The following is an 18,343-nucleotide window of genomic DNA, read 5'->3' on the forward strand; positions in this document are numbered from 1 at the left end:
AAAACGATTACGTTACTGGCAGGCAAAACTAGATTAGTTCTTGAACTTTAAATAATTTAAGTTCTAAAAATTCGCAAGGTCTGAATTTGTAATATTTTTATTCATGGGCAGTATTTATGAGAAATACATTAAGTTACAGAATCGATTATGTTTAGTTTACTATTTATTTAGTGTTTTTTATTTCAAAATTTCGACAGCTAATGAAGGTTTTGACAGCTTTATGTTTTAGCTGTCTTAGTGACTGAATATTTATAGTATTGAATAAAAGTAGCAAAATAACTCTTAAAATGTCAAGAAATTTTCATTATTTACTGAATAAAATCAAAAATATTGTGACATTAGAAATCATTAAAATTCTTGTGACATCTTATCTCGGAAGCGCATTAGCATGTTTCAAATATCGAGAAAATTAAGATAAATTTATGAATCTATATTATTATTATTATTATTGTTGTTATTTATATTTGTAAAAAATTCTGTTTTTTATCTAAAAGCGATTAAAAAAAGACTAAATATCATACGAAAATAAGTCTGATATTGGCCTGGATAAGGAATAGTACGGTCAAAAATAGATTAAATTCGTATTTAAAAAAATACGATTTATAAACTTAAATTAAAGAAAAAATGTTTGAATTTATCATTTATTTTAAAACAGATCTAATTTTCTGAACCGGGTTTTAATGTGAAAGACTTAAGAGAAAAATTTGCTGGGACAAGATATATGCGAAGGAAGAGAAAATTACCGGTGATAAGAAGTAGTGGAAGTAGTTCAGTGCTCGCCACTAGATCGCGCCCAACCTATTATTATCCTGTTCCTGTTAGATAGGTATTTCAGAATTCTTATATTCTATGCTTGAACACAATTCTGGCACGGGTGCTTCTCTGTTATTTGACAGAATAACAAGTGCCTGTTTCGATGGTCATATAGTAGATGCTATATTACATTGTGATAATAATGTCAGATATTTTTGTTTTCTTGAAAAAATTGTTTTTCAATCCAGAAACATAAAATACGTTTCAGGTAATAAAAAAAATTGATTTTTGTATTCAATAGATTCTATTCAATATTCTAATAGTAACATATTTCGGTAATTTTTTTTTTTTTTTTTTTTCAGTATTCATTTACTCAGAATACTCCCTGGTTTGAGTATGTATTCACATCGATCGCACTCTGGAAACATTCTAGAAACACTATGGTATCAGTTTGTATTCAATGTGGATGCATATCGGTGTCAGTATGTATCCACTCTGGATATTTTCTGGAAACACTTTGGATTTACTCCATATCCGCTCTGGAAATACTCTAGGTTCACTCTCAGAAAAGGGCACAAAACCGTTCTGGAAATACTCTGGAGTCCGTATGGTTGCATCGTGTTACCAGAATATTTCCAGAGTGTTTCCACAGTGGGTTGAAGGTTGCAAGGATATGTCTACATATATGGCTACATATATGTCTACATATATGGCTACATGTATATCTACGTATATGTGCACATATATGTCTACATATTGGAACGGGTTTTTCACTACCGGGGATCTACCGGAGTGAAGTCCGAGTACACGTTTTATTTGGGCAACCTTGTTCAAAAATTAAAAGTTGGGCGCCAGGTGATTTTATAATCACCTATAAACAATTGTCGAAATGTCGGCTCAGGGTGGCGGATCGGAAAAGGTCAGGCACTTAAAATTACGATAAAATAATTTATCAGAATTAAACACAAATATCCAGTCGTATATTAAACAGAAAATCAATTGATCGTTATTCCAAAAAAAAAAAATATCGGTTACAAAATAAAATATAATTTGCCGTTGTCGACTTGACTCGATACTCTATTTAGAAAATCGCATAGAATCCAATAAATTCTCATCCATTCCTATAGAGATTTTATAAGAATTAATGAGTTCTATGGGAAATGCTACACTGTGAAAAATTCCCATTAAATTTTACTATGGGTGCATTGTAAACCCGGACCATAAGAAAACTGGTACAAAATTTACAAGCGTCCCATAGTAAACATATGCGCATAGGTCCCAATCGTGTCGTCTGCGCATACCGTTTACTATGGGACACTTGTAAATTTTGTGCCAGTTTTCTTATGGTCCGGTGTTACAATGCACCCATTGTAAAATTTGTTAGAAATTTTTCACAGTGTATAGTTAAATATAGGGTCTTATACATACAGCTATAAGAATCTATCGGATTTTTTAAGCAGGGTATAAACAAATCACTCGTAGATAAATTAATTGATCAAGACACAAAATTAGTTCGTATTAAAAGAAACAGCCGTTTTACGAAACAAAAAAAAATCAGTTATTTTATTTTCCGGAGACACACATACACTGTAAGTATCACCAGAATACTTGACGAGTGACGTCAGAATATCGTACACGGCAAAACTCTACTGCCGCAACGAAGAAGACACGGATAATCTGTAATTCTCAGAAGTGCTCAGATGAAATAAAATAAAATATAAAATAATATTTTATTTCGGTAACGCCTTAAGTTTCACTATCATACAGTCGTTACGCGTAATTAATTCATTAGTTTTTGATTATTACACGAGCGCGGTTCACTTGTTCAATAATAACTTCACCTGTACAATTTATTCACCCTCGCAGTTTTGAATCACGGTGGAAACACCGTGTAAGTGGAAACACCGTGTAACCGCCGGTAAATCCACCGTGTTTCCACCGTGGATTTGTTCCATTTTCACACCGTGTATACACCGTGATTCCACCGTGTATCCACCGAGATAACACGGTGTACTCACCCGATATACACGATAAAAAAACCACGGTGAATACACGGAGTAATCACGGCATTTCCACTCAGTATACACGAACATTGGTCACAGTGAATACACCGAGTAACCACGGCGTTTACACGAACATCACCCACGGTGAATACACCGAGCATCCACGGTGTTTCCACTCAAGTACATTATCATTAATTCCGGTGAATATACCGACTAACCACGGTGTTTTCACCCGGTTTACACGAACATCACCCACGGTGAATACACCGAGTATCCGCGCAGTTTACACGAACTTCAATGATCTCGAAAAAATAAGATTTCCAATTTGAAGGAATTCGTTCAAAAGTCAATAAACGCAATAAAACTAATGTTAACTGAATTATGAATGTGATCAGAGCGTCAATATATAAAATTACTATGAAAAATGTGGTAAATTGTTATTTTTTGAAAACTTTGTCGCTCATCTTTCTATCAGTTCTCAGAATAGATTAGAAGACTATTATTTTTGCAAGCTTAACATTAAAATGAAAATAACTAGAAAACAATGCGGAATTTCAAAAAACTTCACTGAAAATAATTTGTAGGGAATAAAATTGTCTATAAAAAGGATCCTATTACATTTTTTGATAAGTCTGATAGTTTTGCTGGAAAAGTATTTAAGATCTGAAAATTTATTATAGATTAGACTTTCAGCTCCAATAACTTTCGAATGGAAGAATTTATCAAAAAATAATGAGACCTTTTTTGTGAAGCGTTCAATTCTCTACACGATTATGCTATGGACTTATTGATATGAGATGCGAATGTCAAGCTCGAAAAATAAAAAAATTTTTTTTCCACGTTATTTAAATGGGAAATTAGAAAGAGGCACCTCTAAATATTAATATTAACAGCTCCGCTTTTAACAGGCTTATTTTCTCACCTTCCTGTGAATTTTCAGTCTGTTTTTGTGTTGAAAAAAAAGTCACCTCAAAATGGCACACCCTAATTTACATACTCACGTACGAACATCTTCTTGAAATTGGTCACAATATCTTCTTATTATTCTAATACGTCGAGATTTGTTGTAATCTCGATTTCCAAAAATCGGACCGAAATTAATTATTTCAGCATTATTATTCGAGTAAGGCTAAAAAGCAGCAAAATAGACTATTATATTTTGGGGTCATAAAAAAATGATTTACATCATGGCCAAGTAGAAAATCGGTGCATTGGTTGACCCTGTGGGCCATCCCCAAAGTTTTCCGTTCAAAGAGCTCAGAAATGTAATTTTAAATATTTTTTAATTGACAGTAGCTTTCATGACATTGGTGTTTTCAAGCTTGAAAACGGTACGTTTTATATTGGACTTGAAAAATTCAAAACATCAAAATTGTTATTTTTTTAAGCTTTTGTAAGATGGGCTTTCTACCTCAACTCTAAGAGGGCGCTATTCTAATTTCCCATCTGATTGACATGTTAAAATTTTTTTTTTCATTAGAAGCTTAATTACTCGTAAGCTGCATAATATTTTTGAAATCCATACATAGATCTTTAAAGCTGAATCCTCAAGCTTTCCAAAACCCTATAATTACTCAAAATTGTCGCCAATTAAAGATAGCAAAAAAAAAAAATTAACAATTTCATTTCGAAATATAAAATCGATACTTTTCAGATAGCTCCAATTTACGTTTTAATTATGAAAATTATAATCTAAATTTTAGGGGTTTGGAAAGCTTGAGGTATTAGTTTTAAATGTATGTATGAATTTCAAAAATATTCAGCAGCTTACGCGTAATCACACGTTTAATAAAGAATTACATTTTTACATGTTAATCAGATGAGAAATTAAAATCAAAATAGCAATCTCTCAGAGCTAGAAAGTCAATTTTTCTGGAAGATCTTTTTTTCGGCAACCACTTGAATTCACAAATAATTTTTCCTAGTGTGAAATGAGAATGTTTATAAATCATTAGTATAATAATTCATATTTAAAATATGATACTCTAACATTGAAATAGATACTCTAACAAATTTAAAATTTCTATAATAACATATGCCCTCTTTATTTACACAAACGTAAACAAAATATATAATACAAATTCTTCAGATTACAAAGTTACATATTTTAATGTACAAATACATAAAGAGATTAACTCATTTATTCGATCATGGAGCCTAGATTCTTTATTAATATCCATCTTATACATAAATTTAAAAATATTAAACTATAACATAGAAATCAAGTTTCCGTCATCATTATTACGTAAGAATTAATTTTTTTTTCGAACACATAGTACAACTTTTCCTTACATGCAAAATATAATTCTTTTCTTTAATTTAAAAATATAGAAAAAACAATACAGTTTAGCAATAGTATAACATAAACGATATGCCAATCATATTGGACTTGTAATAGGAGAAATATATTACATGAAAAGTGATCCAGTCACCTTAGCTTAATTCGATCCTGTTGGAAAAATTATTGAAAAAATACCTAATGTTTTTCGAAAAATATATTGGAATGGAAATTAAAACATTTAATCATTACTTGCTGACTCATTTTGAAACAGTACTATATCAGCATCTACAATAGTCTCACTCAGCGTTTACTTTTAAGCAATTAAATAAAAACGTAATAGATCTCATATAGCACTCATAATCTCAAGTTGATCTTATTGCAACTTGTTTTCCCATACGAAAATTTCTGTTTTTCAAAGTACGATAATCCAATAACTAAATAAACTAAAATTTCATAACATAACTATGAAAATATCCATTGAAAAAAGAACTGAATTTGAAATTAATTAGTTGATCATTTAGTGAAATCTATTATATGAAAACTTAATAGAGAAAACTTGCTACATCAAAAGTTAGTGGTTATAAACGTATCATAATAAAATGTTACTAAAAAATAATATTAAATGGTGTTAAATAAAAGTGCGAACAATAATGATTTCATAAATTTTGTAACCCCACAATATTTTGGGACATTACAATATTCAAAATTATAAAAAAAATCATGCAATTTTTTTTTAACGTTGAAGAATCGATAATGGTTTTCAAAAATGCTTCAAACATACTCAAATATGCATTTAATACTGAATATATCACGAAATTAATAATATCCAACGAATGACTTATTCTTAAAAAAATTAGATTTCATAAATCTTGCGATTCAAATATCCTCATGGAGTACAATATGTATTATAAAATTAACTAACTGTTAAGGAAATGAAGAAAACTGCATTTCTATTATGAAATAATTTCAATCTGTTTCCCAACAATTCGTTTGTTTTATAACATATACGTTCTCCTCAATAAAAATTCGAACTGCAGGTCTAATAAATTGAGATTCCCGAATAAATACCAAATCATTTGAAGGAATTGCTTCAGCAATATATTGAGTGTTGAATGCATACCTGTTATGCTGTATGCGCTTAATAAAAATACCACCGATTATTTCATTACCATTGTCAAATTGAACTACTGTAACTATAGTACCAAACATTCCATTGTCATCACAAATCGTAGAGTCACAAAACTTTAAGTCCTTCTTTGATTCACATACATATTTTACTCCATTTAATTTCATTTTTTTATAGCATTTCATACTAATAGGCTTATAACCAACTCGACTTAATGCAGTGCGTTCATCATCAGTTGGTGAACGTGTTATTTGTTTTCCTAACCCAGTCAACCTATGTTTAATTCTACTACCCTTTTCAATCGGTATTTTAATTTGCTTAGCAATAAATTTTTTAGTGTCTGAAGATACTGTTTCATCATACAAAGTTGTAATTAAAAATTTTTGGAGAAGAAAACGTATTGCAATTTGGTCAGTCTGAGCAAATGAACTAGTTACAAAGTCCATAATTTTTTTATTCCACGCCTCAAAAATGAATGCTTCATGTACCCAAATTGGACCCCAATTTCGTACAACTTTCACTAAATGTGTGAGTAAATGTATATTGGAAGTCATATTAACTATACCGAAATATTTTTGATAAAGTCTTACATATTTTTTCAACAGTATTTCACAACGGTCTAAATTTGCTGGTGTTATAGAATCACTATTTAGATAGTGGATAGCTTCTGATAAAAGTGCCAAGTGATTGACGTATTTCACAGGCAATACTTTCTGCAAGCATATCGGAGCATAATCCAACCAATTTCTCCATTCCGATGCTTTCCATTTTGGATAAGTAGATATAGGCCTTGGTTTTCGTGACCGACATGATGGAGGTTTAATACCTAATAAAAACTTATCTATTAATTTCTTTTTGGTAGGACCTCCAATGTAATATGGCTGTTTCTTTTTCTTAATTTTTGATTTTGTTAAAAGTATTCGAGTATGCCGCTGAATTACTCCGAGGAAGACAGCATGCATTGCTTCAACAACAACTCCTTTGCATATATCAAATGATGGTAAAGCCACTAAAGGTGAAATATTTTTTACTCCATGCTTCATCTCTCCGGTCTTACAAACATGAGTCATATCATCACGAAGCTCTGCATCAGTCCGTTCCTTCTTATAACATTGACTTAAAGGATACACAAATCTACCAGGTCCTAAGCTTTTACCACTAGCATAACACCATAAGCATCCATTTCTTCCATTATATTGTATCATGCCAGTTACTGACGCTCGAGCCGGAGCATCGAGACTACACGTGGTTACTATAAATTTCGATGTGACCTCTGATGTATCAGAAGGCTTCCATTTAATACCAGTAATATATAGTTCTTGCATTTCAGCTGTAAACGGTCTTAAAAAATTTGTCATTAACGGATGCTGCATGTCGACGTAAACCGCTGCAAGAAGCATATGTTTTTTTCGCATATGCGGAGGTAGTTCGTTGATTTCTGCATAAACTGGCCATGCACTACAATTTGACGATTTAGCCGTTTGACAACCATCAGTATTGATTGTGAAAGAGAAATTGTACCATGTTTCTAAAAATTTTCCAGCCGAACACAAAGATCTATATTCTTGTCCATCATATATATCTTCATAAGCATCTGGATGTTTTTTTATTCTGTGGAATCGATATTTTAATGATTCACTAATGCCTGGTATAGATAATAGTTCTCTGATTTGTGTTGTTAAGCTAATATATATGAAGTAACATAAATCAGATTCTAGTTTATCATCTGGTCCACAGGCTTTACAAGGACATTCCTTTAATAATTTGCCAGTTTCTTTACACTTTTCTCCTAAATATCCACGACATTTTCGGCAATAGTAGTGACGTGTTAAACAATCATCATTTCGGCCGAGACACTTCCAAAACTGTTCTTTATTTGTTGGTATTGAATTACAAAAATACATCGATTTAAGCCACTTTAATTGATCAAGAGTTGCCTCAAAAGTTAAATGATGTCTAACCGACATTGCAATCACAGATAGTAAATGATCTTTGACATACATGTCGCGTTTCGCAATTAAGGGAACATTACGATCGGGTATATTGTTGACACTAACGAATGGAACGTGAACATTTTCATTATCTTCGTTACTTTGATTATTACCACTACCATCATTACGATTATTATCATCATCATCATCATCATCATCATCATCATCATCATCATCATCATCATCATCATCATCATCATCATCATCATCATCATCATCATCATTATCAACATTGTCATGATTATTATCATCACCATCAATATCGACATCATCATTACCGCAAACTTCAATATCATTATCATCACATTCTAAGTCATTATCGGCGTTATCAGAATTATCAGTATCGTCATTATCATTGTCATCAGCAACGTCATCATCATCACTATCAGCAACGTCATCATCATCATTATCAGTAACGTCATCATCATCGTTATCAGCTACATTATTATCATCATGGTTGTCATGATTATTATGCTCATCACAATTATCATCGTGGTTATCATTCTGAAATAAATAAAGAGAACATGAATTATTACTAATTATATTATTATTAATATTAGAAAATATTATGTTATCTATTTTCGTTGTACGATGTTCCGTGAACTATAATCAATCGATTTGAAAGGCTCTGGAAATTGAAAAGGCTCTCTAAGATTTAGATTTGATCACAATTTTAAGCTAGTTTGTTAACTATTTAACGAATGTTGCAACAGAAACAAACAAATATTTCAAGTTATAATACTTTTGGTGCGTTTAAATAATTGAAAATTTAGGAGCTGTGCGTGTATACTTTAATGAAAATCTGACAGTGTAAAGTAAGCCGTCAGAGATAATAAAATAGTGTGTCTTATCAAGTTAACCCATTAGCGGCCCAGACCGTGACATACCCATAACAGAGGGTATACCCTACAAGCGCGTGCATCATTTAGCTAAATATAAACGTAAGATTCGCAACATAATATGCGCTACTACTTGAAATCAATAGAAGATTAGTTCGTGTAATAGCCAAAATATTTTCTTCGTATAAGTAATTGACTGTAAAAATTTGAATTTTATATTAATGCATTGGTCGCAAAAGTTAAAGGATATGAAAAAAATTCTGAATTTTTTGACAATTTTCGACAGGCTGTATCGTAACGAAATATGATCGTAGAGTACGAAAAATCCTTTTTATGATACCAGCATCAAAACTTCGAATTTTAGTGTCCCTACAGCCTGTTGAAACAAGTTAATTTCAAGTCGATGCTAAAAACAACTGCTAGCGAATTCTTGATTCACAAATACCTTCATACAGAGGACATAAACACACGTGTTTCTTCCCTTGAGAAGAAACAACTATTTCTGCCTAGTGTTAGTTATATTTAATGTTCATTTGCAGCCTTATTACTCTCATTTGTTTACTTGTCACTTCAGTTTAATTTTTTCACTTTGTAAGTGACAGTTTTAATTAACTCAATAAAATTACTTAAAAATGAGTGAAAATAATATTTTTGTCATATTTACTATTTTATAAGTGACTGTAAATCACATATTTCTCATTCTCTAATAGTCCTCTGCATCATTGGCTAAAAATTAACTTGTTTCTTACTGGCTGCCGACACTGAATCTAGAAGTTCCAATGCAGGTAATCTTGAAAATTATAGTCTGAGACTCAGGATAATACACGATTTCAAACTGCGGGTGATGTCAGCCCTCACCTGCGGCTCGAGCAGCCAACCTCACCCTACTCTCAAATCATCCTGTTTCATCTCTTGTCACACAATATACTATTAAGGAAAAATTTAAAATGAAGTGACAGTGAGTAAACTACCCGATGTTGCTAAAAGTCAGATTCTACGGTGACGCGGCCGGAGATCCGAAGACATTATATCCGCGACAATTGATCCTTGCGACAAATGATCCGCCGATAAAACATACTTACACACATTAGGGTGGGCCGAAATACGCTTTTTTTGAATTTTAATTATTAATATCAAAAATATTTTTCTTTGAAGAAAAAAAAAAAATTTCGGACATCAAAAGAAATTTTAGGTTGATATGTTAGGCTCACCGAATCCCACTACAGATAAAAGTTGTTTAAAATTTTTTGTTTTTCAACTTATTTTGATCGGAAATTCAATTCTCTACAAAAAAGGTCCTACAATAAAATTACGTAATATTGATAGTTACTGAGATTATTGCAATTTAGCTGTAAAAAAAATTTTTTTCAAGATATTATCAGTTTTTCAGGGTAAAATATAAATTGTATCATATAAATTTCATAGAAAATTAAATTTTTTACAAAATTGGCCTTTCGGTAAAATTTTGAAATTTATATCTACTCAGAAACTGGCAGTATCATGTCTCGATAGTCACATTTCTCGTTAGTTGGTGGCTGTCACTAAGAATCGCTATTATCTTTGTAACTTTAAATAAATTTTTATCAAGTCTGTTTTGTAGAAAATTGAATTTCCCGTGAAATTTATATGAGAAAATTCATATTTATCCCTGAAAAACTGATAATATCTTAAAAAATTTCATTTTTTAGAACGAAATTGCAATCATCTTAGTAACCATCAATTTTACGTAATTTTATTATAGGACCTTTTTTGTGGAGAATTAAATTTCCGATCCAAATAAGTTAAAAAAAAAAAATTTTTTTACAACTTTAGCGGGATTTGGTGAGCCTCAGATGTTAACTTAAATTTTTTTTTTGTTTTCCGAAAATAAATTTTTTTTTTTTTTTTTTTTTTTTTTTTCAAATAAAAATGTTTTTGGTATTAATAATGAAAATTCCAAAAAAGCGTGTTTTCGGCCCATCCTAACACATATATAAATGTGAAAAATTTGTGTGTGAGTATATTTTTTATGTTACAACCACACAAAATTAGTGAAAAAAGGGCGTAATTCTTCACATTTATATATGTGTGAGTTTATTTTATCGGCGGATCAATCGTCGCAAGGATCAATTGTCACGGATCTAATGTCGCAATTCCTCGTCAAAGTGTCCCAATTTAAATCTGATATGAAACAAAGTTAACCTAAAAAACACCTTGTCAGGTTTTCATGAAAAATTCTGATTGCGGTATTGTACAAAAAAGTCTAGAATACATTTTTATAGGGAATTTAACGCTCTACATAAAAGGTCCGTTATGATTTTTTTCATAAATCCATCAGTTCTAAAGTTATTTGAGCTTGAAATTCAATTGATAATGAATTTCCAGATCTTTTTACTTTTCCAGCCAAACTATCAGACGCATCGTAAAATATCGTAGAATCATCTTTGTTGAAAATTTTGTTTCCTACAAATCAACTTGGATAAAGTTTTTTCAAATTCTGCATAACTTTCTACTTATTTCCATTTAAATGTCAAGCTATGAAAATCGATCAGAACACTATTTTCAACTTCCCGCTAAGGAAATCAAAAATTTGCAAAATATTCGGGAAGTTATTAATTTCACCCTAATTTGCGAAAATCAAGTTTTCATCAGATGTCGGCATTTTGAGGTTCAAAGAAGCTATTCTAACTGCTGGATTCTCTTTACAAAAATCAATCTTTATTCCAATATAAATTTTATTTTTATATTTATCTTTACTAAATATTCTGTTCGAAATATTATTTCGAACGGTGTTGCATTTAAGTCGTAGCATATATATTTAAGTTAAGTTCAAAATGTGTATACGTTTACTAAAGGAAAAGAAAGCTAGTATGGATCAAATTTTATGACCTTAGGTACGTGGGTCGGTGAGAGATTGAGGCCCATGTTCCAAGTAAATACAAGGCAATACGTTTTTCTTCATTTTCACTCATATATATATATATATATATATATATATATATATATATATATATATATATATATATTTTGAGCTTAGACATCTTTGTTATACAAAAAGAGGAGAGGTCGTAAGACCTCTGTGTTAAATAATATTAAAAGAATAAGTTAGTCTAAGCTAAAATCTCTTGCGAGTGAAGACATACCATAGAGCGCGTATTTTAATAAAAAGAAATAATTTTTAAAAAATTGAAAAAGCACGTATCTTAACATTTTTTCCGACTACTTTATATATTAATGTTCTAATCTAAGCCTATTGTCATTGGATTCCTTATTTTAATCACTGACATTGATTTCTGACTAATTACATTGACTATTTGAACATAATCATGAATAAAACTTTTAAGAACGCTTGTTGATAAAGTATTTTCGATGACTTGGGTTTTTCAAGTTCGACATAAATCGTATTGTTTCCAAGTTTGAAAATATCTATGCAATTAAAGGTATTAGGAGTAAAAATATTGAAAATTACGGTTTCGAGCACTTTGAACTCATAAATAGCGCGAAGTTTAGGGGCTACGAATTTTCAAATTGTTTTTAAGGGCTTAACATTAAAATAGACTTAAGTAGAAAGTTATGCAGAATTCAAAAAAACTTTATCTCACTGGAAAAGTAAAAGGACCTTGAAATTCAGTACAAATTTGTCTTCGAGCTCAAAAAAATTTCAAACAGATGGATTCATCGAAATACCATAGGAAACCTTTATTGTAGAGCGTTTAATTCTCTACAAAAATTAATCCTGGGCTTTTTTTTTGTACAATACACCAATACCGAAATATAAAATTCTAAGTTTTAAATGTTTTTCCCATTTTATTTAAATGGGAAATACAGTACTTCATCTTAATGTTGAGGGCTCAAATTTTTAGAGGCGACTTTTTTTATCTCATTCAATTTATATTCGGTTGTCTCAAAAAATAAAAAATAAAATTTTTTCCAAGTCTCATAATCTATACTTTCTTTGGGACCCACAAAAAAATCCTCCTAAGAAATTCGATAGATAGGGTAAATACACCAATAGATAGACACCCTCCCCCCCCCCCCAACAGATGGACGAATATTATTTTAATAACCGATTAAATAAAATTAACAGATGAAAATGTAACAAAATTAATTTTTTTTTAACTATATATATTTCTGATGCTAGAAAATAATTTTTTTTTCATTTAATGTATGTTATAATCATAAAAAAAATTATTTTTATTTGACGTGACGACGTTTTGCTTCAAAAGCGCCACCACCACTAAGCATATGCTAGACAACCGGTAAACTATATTTATTATAACTAACATACATAAATAATATAATAAGATATGTTTATGTGATTGTGTTCGTATTTCATTAACAATTTTATTAATTTTACAATTAACTCATAAATTCAAAGATATTTAAGAAAATTTGCCGTCCATGTTTTGGAGACAAAGTTCTAACCATAACCCAATAGATGGACGTTGAATTTATCTGGTAAATTTTCAATTTTTTTTTCTTTTATATTTAAATGAAATTGTTTGTTAACATAAACTCATTTATTTATTTATTTTTTAATATAAATTAAATGTAAGTAAAATAATTAATAATTTATAAATATTTCCCTTATTAAGAAAAATTATTTAACCCATGCTAAGTGTATATCTATATATTAGACAATTCAAATTGTTTTGAATCATTTAAAATAGTTTTTCTCGATCAACAATTATGAAGTATTAATTAATATTATGTAATATATCATCATATATTTTGCATTAGCCAGTATGGAAGAGTGAGACATTTTTAAAGACAATAATAAAAATACCACATATATTTCGAAAATTATTATCTCACATTTGTTTTTTAATGGATAGTATTAAACACAAACTGTTATATAAAAAATTAAATAATTCTTTATATACATTATAAGATGAAAATACAATTTGCAAGAAGCGTCCATCTACTGGTATTGACTGTCTATTGGAGATTTTGTTCATCTACTGAGAATTTGGACTTTTTCTTAAATTTCTCTTTTTTGTAATTAACCACTACGTTATACAAAGTTTTCATTATTTTTTTCTAGTTAATTAAACATTTTTGTATAAGTATAACTCATTTTATTATAACTTATTTATATTTTATTAGTTTATTTTGATTAGAAAACATGAGTCTGCTTAACCGTCCATCTATTCGTGCGTTTACCCTATCTACAAAATAGTAGTGGCGCTTAAAAAGTTCATTCTCCATTTAAAATAAACGTAACAAAATTTTTTTTTTTTTTAATTATCCTGAGGATGAAAAAAATCTATTTTTAGATTGATAGAAAAAAAAATTAATAATAAAATCCAATAAAAAATAGAGAAAACAAGATTTTTACTTTTGCTCTTTAGCAATTATTGATTTTTTAAGGCCTAAAATAATTAAAATCCGTAACGATTAATTTTTTTTTATCTGTATCAAGAAGTCGATAAAATAAATTTTCCAAAAAAGTTTTCAAGTTCTAGTTTCGAAAAAAAAGAAAAATCGTATATTACTCACCTAGGGACGTAAAGTAAGAAATGTCTCAGATCACATGTAATTGTTGGCCGAGGTTAAGCCGAGGTCATGAAACATGTGATCTGAGGCTTTATTATTTAGTTCCCGAGGAGTGTATACTATTTTTCGCGTCGACGGAGGCAGAAAAAATAAAAACAGTAATTACACAAAAAAAATTATTTTTTCTTGAAATTTGAAGGCTAAATAAATCAAAATTGGAAAATTTCGATCGTAAAGCGCACTCTGATGCTTCGCATCATGAGTCGTGCAATAATATTTTTTCTCCTATTTTTCAGGGAACTTGCTCGAAAAAAAAAACCTATATAAATATAAAAAAAACAATTTGCAACTGAAATGACAGTGGATTTCTTATTATACTTTCATTAAATGACTACTGAAAGTCATTATAAAAAATTCAATACATCATCATAACTAAAAGATGTGAGTAATTTGTTGATGTAATTTTGTAACTAATTCAATTATACACGGAGAAAAATGAAGATAAAAAAATGAACGAATTTTTATTATGCTGTCGACCAAACTTGAGACAGGAAGTTGAGTCTCCGAAAAATTTTTATGCTGCACTACAAAAAATGCTAGACATTTAAAACTCATTTATAAACGGTTATGAAATTATTATTCGTCTAAAATCAAAGAATCATAGTAGAGAATAGAACATTTTTAGAGGCTGACCATAATAATTATAGTGCAGCATAATAATTTTTGAGTGTTTCAACTTCTTGTTTTAAGTTTGGGCGACAGCATAATAGAAGTTTATAAACTTTTTATCTCCATATTTCTCCGTGTCTAAAAGGTATATTTTTTTTTTATTCATTAAACTATTATATTTCAAAATAACTTATATTTACAAATTTTATCACTACAACTTATCTACTTTTTATTATAAATTTTCACCGAAATCAAGGTAACAACACGGGTAAAATTTGGTTTTATTTTTTTTTTACATTTTCAAAACCATTTTTCTAAAAAACAAAATAATTTAACAATTAAGTCAACTGGTGAAAATTGAAATAACTCACTTTCAGATGCAACAAAAAAAAATAAGCTACGCAATAGGACACGTAACATTTATTTTTGTAGTATATTATAAGTTCTCAAAATCATTTTTCAGTTATAGAAAGTATGATCGGATGAGCTTTGTTACGTACAAAACAAAAGTGAGGTATCACTTTACGGTTAATAGTAATGATATATGTAGTTAATAGATACATGTAGTTAATAGTATTATGTAGTAATATGCAATAGAATCAGCGACAAAAAAATTTTGAAAATTTCCAACACGTACTACTTCTGAATCTGTAACCGGATTAGCTCATTTTCGAACTCAATCAAAATCGAAAAATAAACACAATTTTATCAACAATATAAATAATTTGGACTTACTTCATGCGGGAAATAGCTTTGTGGAATAGGTGGACACTCACTCGGTGAAACAGCAGTTAATAAATTTAATAATTTTCTTTTGCTCCTTCGATAAACAGCAGTGCGTGAGTCGCTTAATACTCTCTTCATTTTTAACTATCTGAATAAATTTTTTGTGTTAATTTTATGTTACAAAAAAAAAAAATTTAACGGCAACATAAGAGCACCAGCACGCAGCCCCTAGTCAGCTGATCCTATACCTTAATATTGGCTCAAGATATATATATATATATATATATATATATATATATATATATATATATATATATATATATATATATATATATATAAATATTTGACTGGACCAAAAAAATCGACTTTTTTTTTTTCTTTCGATCCTGTGAATATATTATTCCTGATGACCAAAAAAAATTATTGTGCAAATTTGAGCCCTTAATATTGATATTAAGAGGTGTATCGTTACGACTATTGGTTTTTTTTTACAGAAATTTAATTATCTACCCAAAACTCGTAAATCATTTATCTGAAAAATTAGAGCAATGTATATTCTTGAAGGAAATTAAATTCCCTACAAAAAATTTATCGTAGGAAATTGACGTAAAACGAGCCGTTTTCTTGTAACCGAGCCTTAAATATTGATTTGTTTTATAAATTCTTTGTTTCTATTCTGGACTTTTGTAACTACTAGAAATATTGAAAATTTTTCTAATCAAGGTACGTATTTTTAAAGGAAATTTAATGCTCTACAAAAAAGGTCTCTTAACATTTTTTGCTAAATTCACTCCTTCAAAAGTTATTTAAGGTTGAAGTTGAGTCAAAACGATTTGAATGACCTGAAAAACTTTCGAGGGAGTGAATTTAGTACAAAATGTTAAGAGACTTTTTTTATAGAGCATTAAAATTCCTTCAAAAATACGTATCTTGACTAGAAAAAATTTCAATATTTCTAGTAGTTACAAAAATCCAAAATAGAAACAAAGAATTTAAAAAAAAATTCAATATTTAAGGCTTGGTTACAAGGAAACTGCTCGTTTTACGTCAATTTCCTAAGATTTTTTGTAGGGAATTCAATTTCCTTCAAGAATATACATTGCTCAAATTTTTCAGATAAATGATTTACGAGTTTTAGGTAAAAAATTAAATTTCTGTAAAAAAAAAACCAATAGTCGTAACGATACACCTCTTAATATCAATATAAAGGGCTCAAACTTGCACAATAATTTTTTTCAGTCATCAGGAATAATATTTTTACAGTATCAAAAGAAAAAAAAAAATATTCGGTTTTATTTGGCCCAGTCTAATAAATATATATATATATATATATATATATATATATATATATATATATATATATATATATATATATATATATATATATATATATATGTCATTTTATATACTGTGGCTGCCTAATAGTTCAGGACTCAGTACTGGTGATTTTACCCTATACATACAATTTTTATGAGTGTGAATGCAGCAAACATCAGATAAATATAAAACTATAAATAGATAGAGTAAATAATTTTAAAAATAATATTTATAAAAAATGCACTTATTAATTTCAAAATTTTTCAAATACGCAATTTTCTTTTAATTTAATTTTTTTTATTATTTATTCTATTAATGAATTATTTTAAATTTTTCTGATGTCTGCTACATTCACACTCATAAAATTTTCATATGATCGTGAAATAAGCAAGCAACTAAAAATTTTCGAATTTTTTTTCTCGACAATTAAAAAAAAAAACGAAAAAAAAAAAAAATATAATTATGCATATGTCAAAAATTTAAACAACTGTTAATGAAATTTTCGAAAATAATTTTTTTTTCTTTATTTTAATTGATCGTTTTGAAAAAAAAAATCCAAAAATTATTAGAGGTCGGCTAATTTCACTACCAGAATTTTTATGTAAAATATCAAAAAATACTTACTTGTAATTTGCTACGTTTATCACAAACGTGCTACTCAAATTTTTACTGAAATTTCTTTCCAAATTATTATTGTTAAATAAATATTGACAATAATACTTTTTTTCGATGTTATATATTTCAAACAATAAACTTTATAGCTTGATTTTTTAACTTTGTTATATTAAATAGGTTAACTTAACTGCAATAATTTAAAGGTATAGAACATGTGTGAGTACCATGAGCACCATGAGGCATAACTTATGTGATGTAACAGTGCATGCGTTTTAGCTTACTACTGACCACTTACTTTTGCTGATAATTGTCATCGATGTGAAAACTTAACTTGACCTAAATCTATCGCCAATGTGGACGGCAAACTGCTAGCAAAACTTTAAGAGAAATTATGGCTGTCAACTTGTTGTCAATTTGCGCTGTATGACTTCATACTGCAGTTAGACAACCGAACATCAAGTTGACGTACATTCGTTGTCAAATTAAAGCAACATCGTTGTCGTCGCACCATAGCGAACGCATCAACGTATCGATTACGATCTAGAATT

At 29.2% G+C, this 18,343-nt stretch overlaps 2 protein-coding genes across 3 annotated transcripts in view; both read right to left on the reverse strand.

Annotated features, from left to right (window-relative positions):
* The window catches only part of LOC103578206 (uncharacterized), a 165,651-nt gene that overhangs the window by 27,474 nt on the left and 119,834 nt on the right, over positions 1-18,343 (reverse strand). The gene's annotated exons all lie outside the window — the stretch shown is intronic.
* LOC106693898 (uncharacterized) lies at positions 5,798-18,161 on the reverse strand. Its single transcript, XM_053740198.1, has 3 exons — positions 17,805-18,161; positions 15,873-16,011; positions 5,798-8,658 (listed from the first exon to the last, which is right to left on the reverse strand). The coding sequence occupies exons 2-3, from the start codon at positions 15,999-16,001 to the stop codon at positions 6,004-6,006; spliced, it is 2,784 nt and encodes a 927-aa protein (XP_053596173.1). The 5' UTR covers positions 16,002-16,011; positions 17,805-18,161; the 3' UTR covers positions 5,798-6,003.

This window comes from Microplitis demolitor, chromosome 1 (assembly GCF_026212275.2).
Source record: "Microplitis demolitor isolate Queensland-Clemson2020A chromosome 1, iyMicDemo2.1a, whole genome shotgun sequence".
Taxonomy (NCBI): Eukaryota; Metazoa; Arthropoda; class Insecta; order Hymenoptera; family Braconidae; genus Microplitis; species Microplitis demolitor.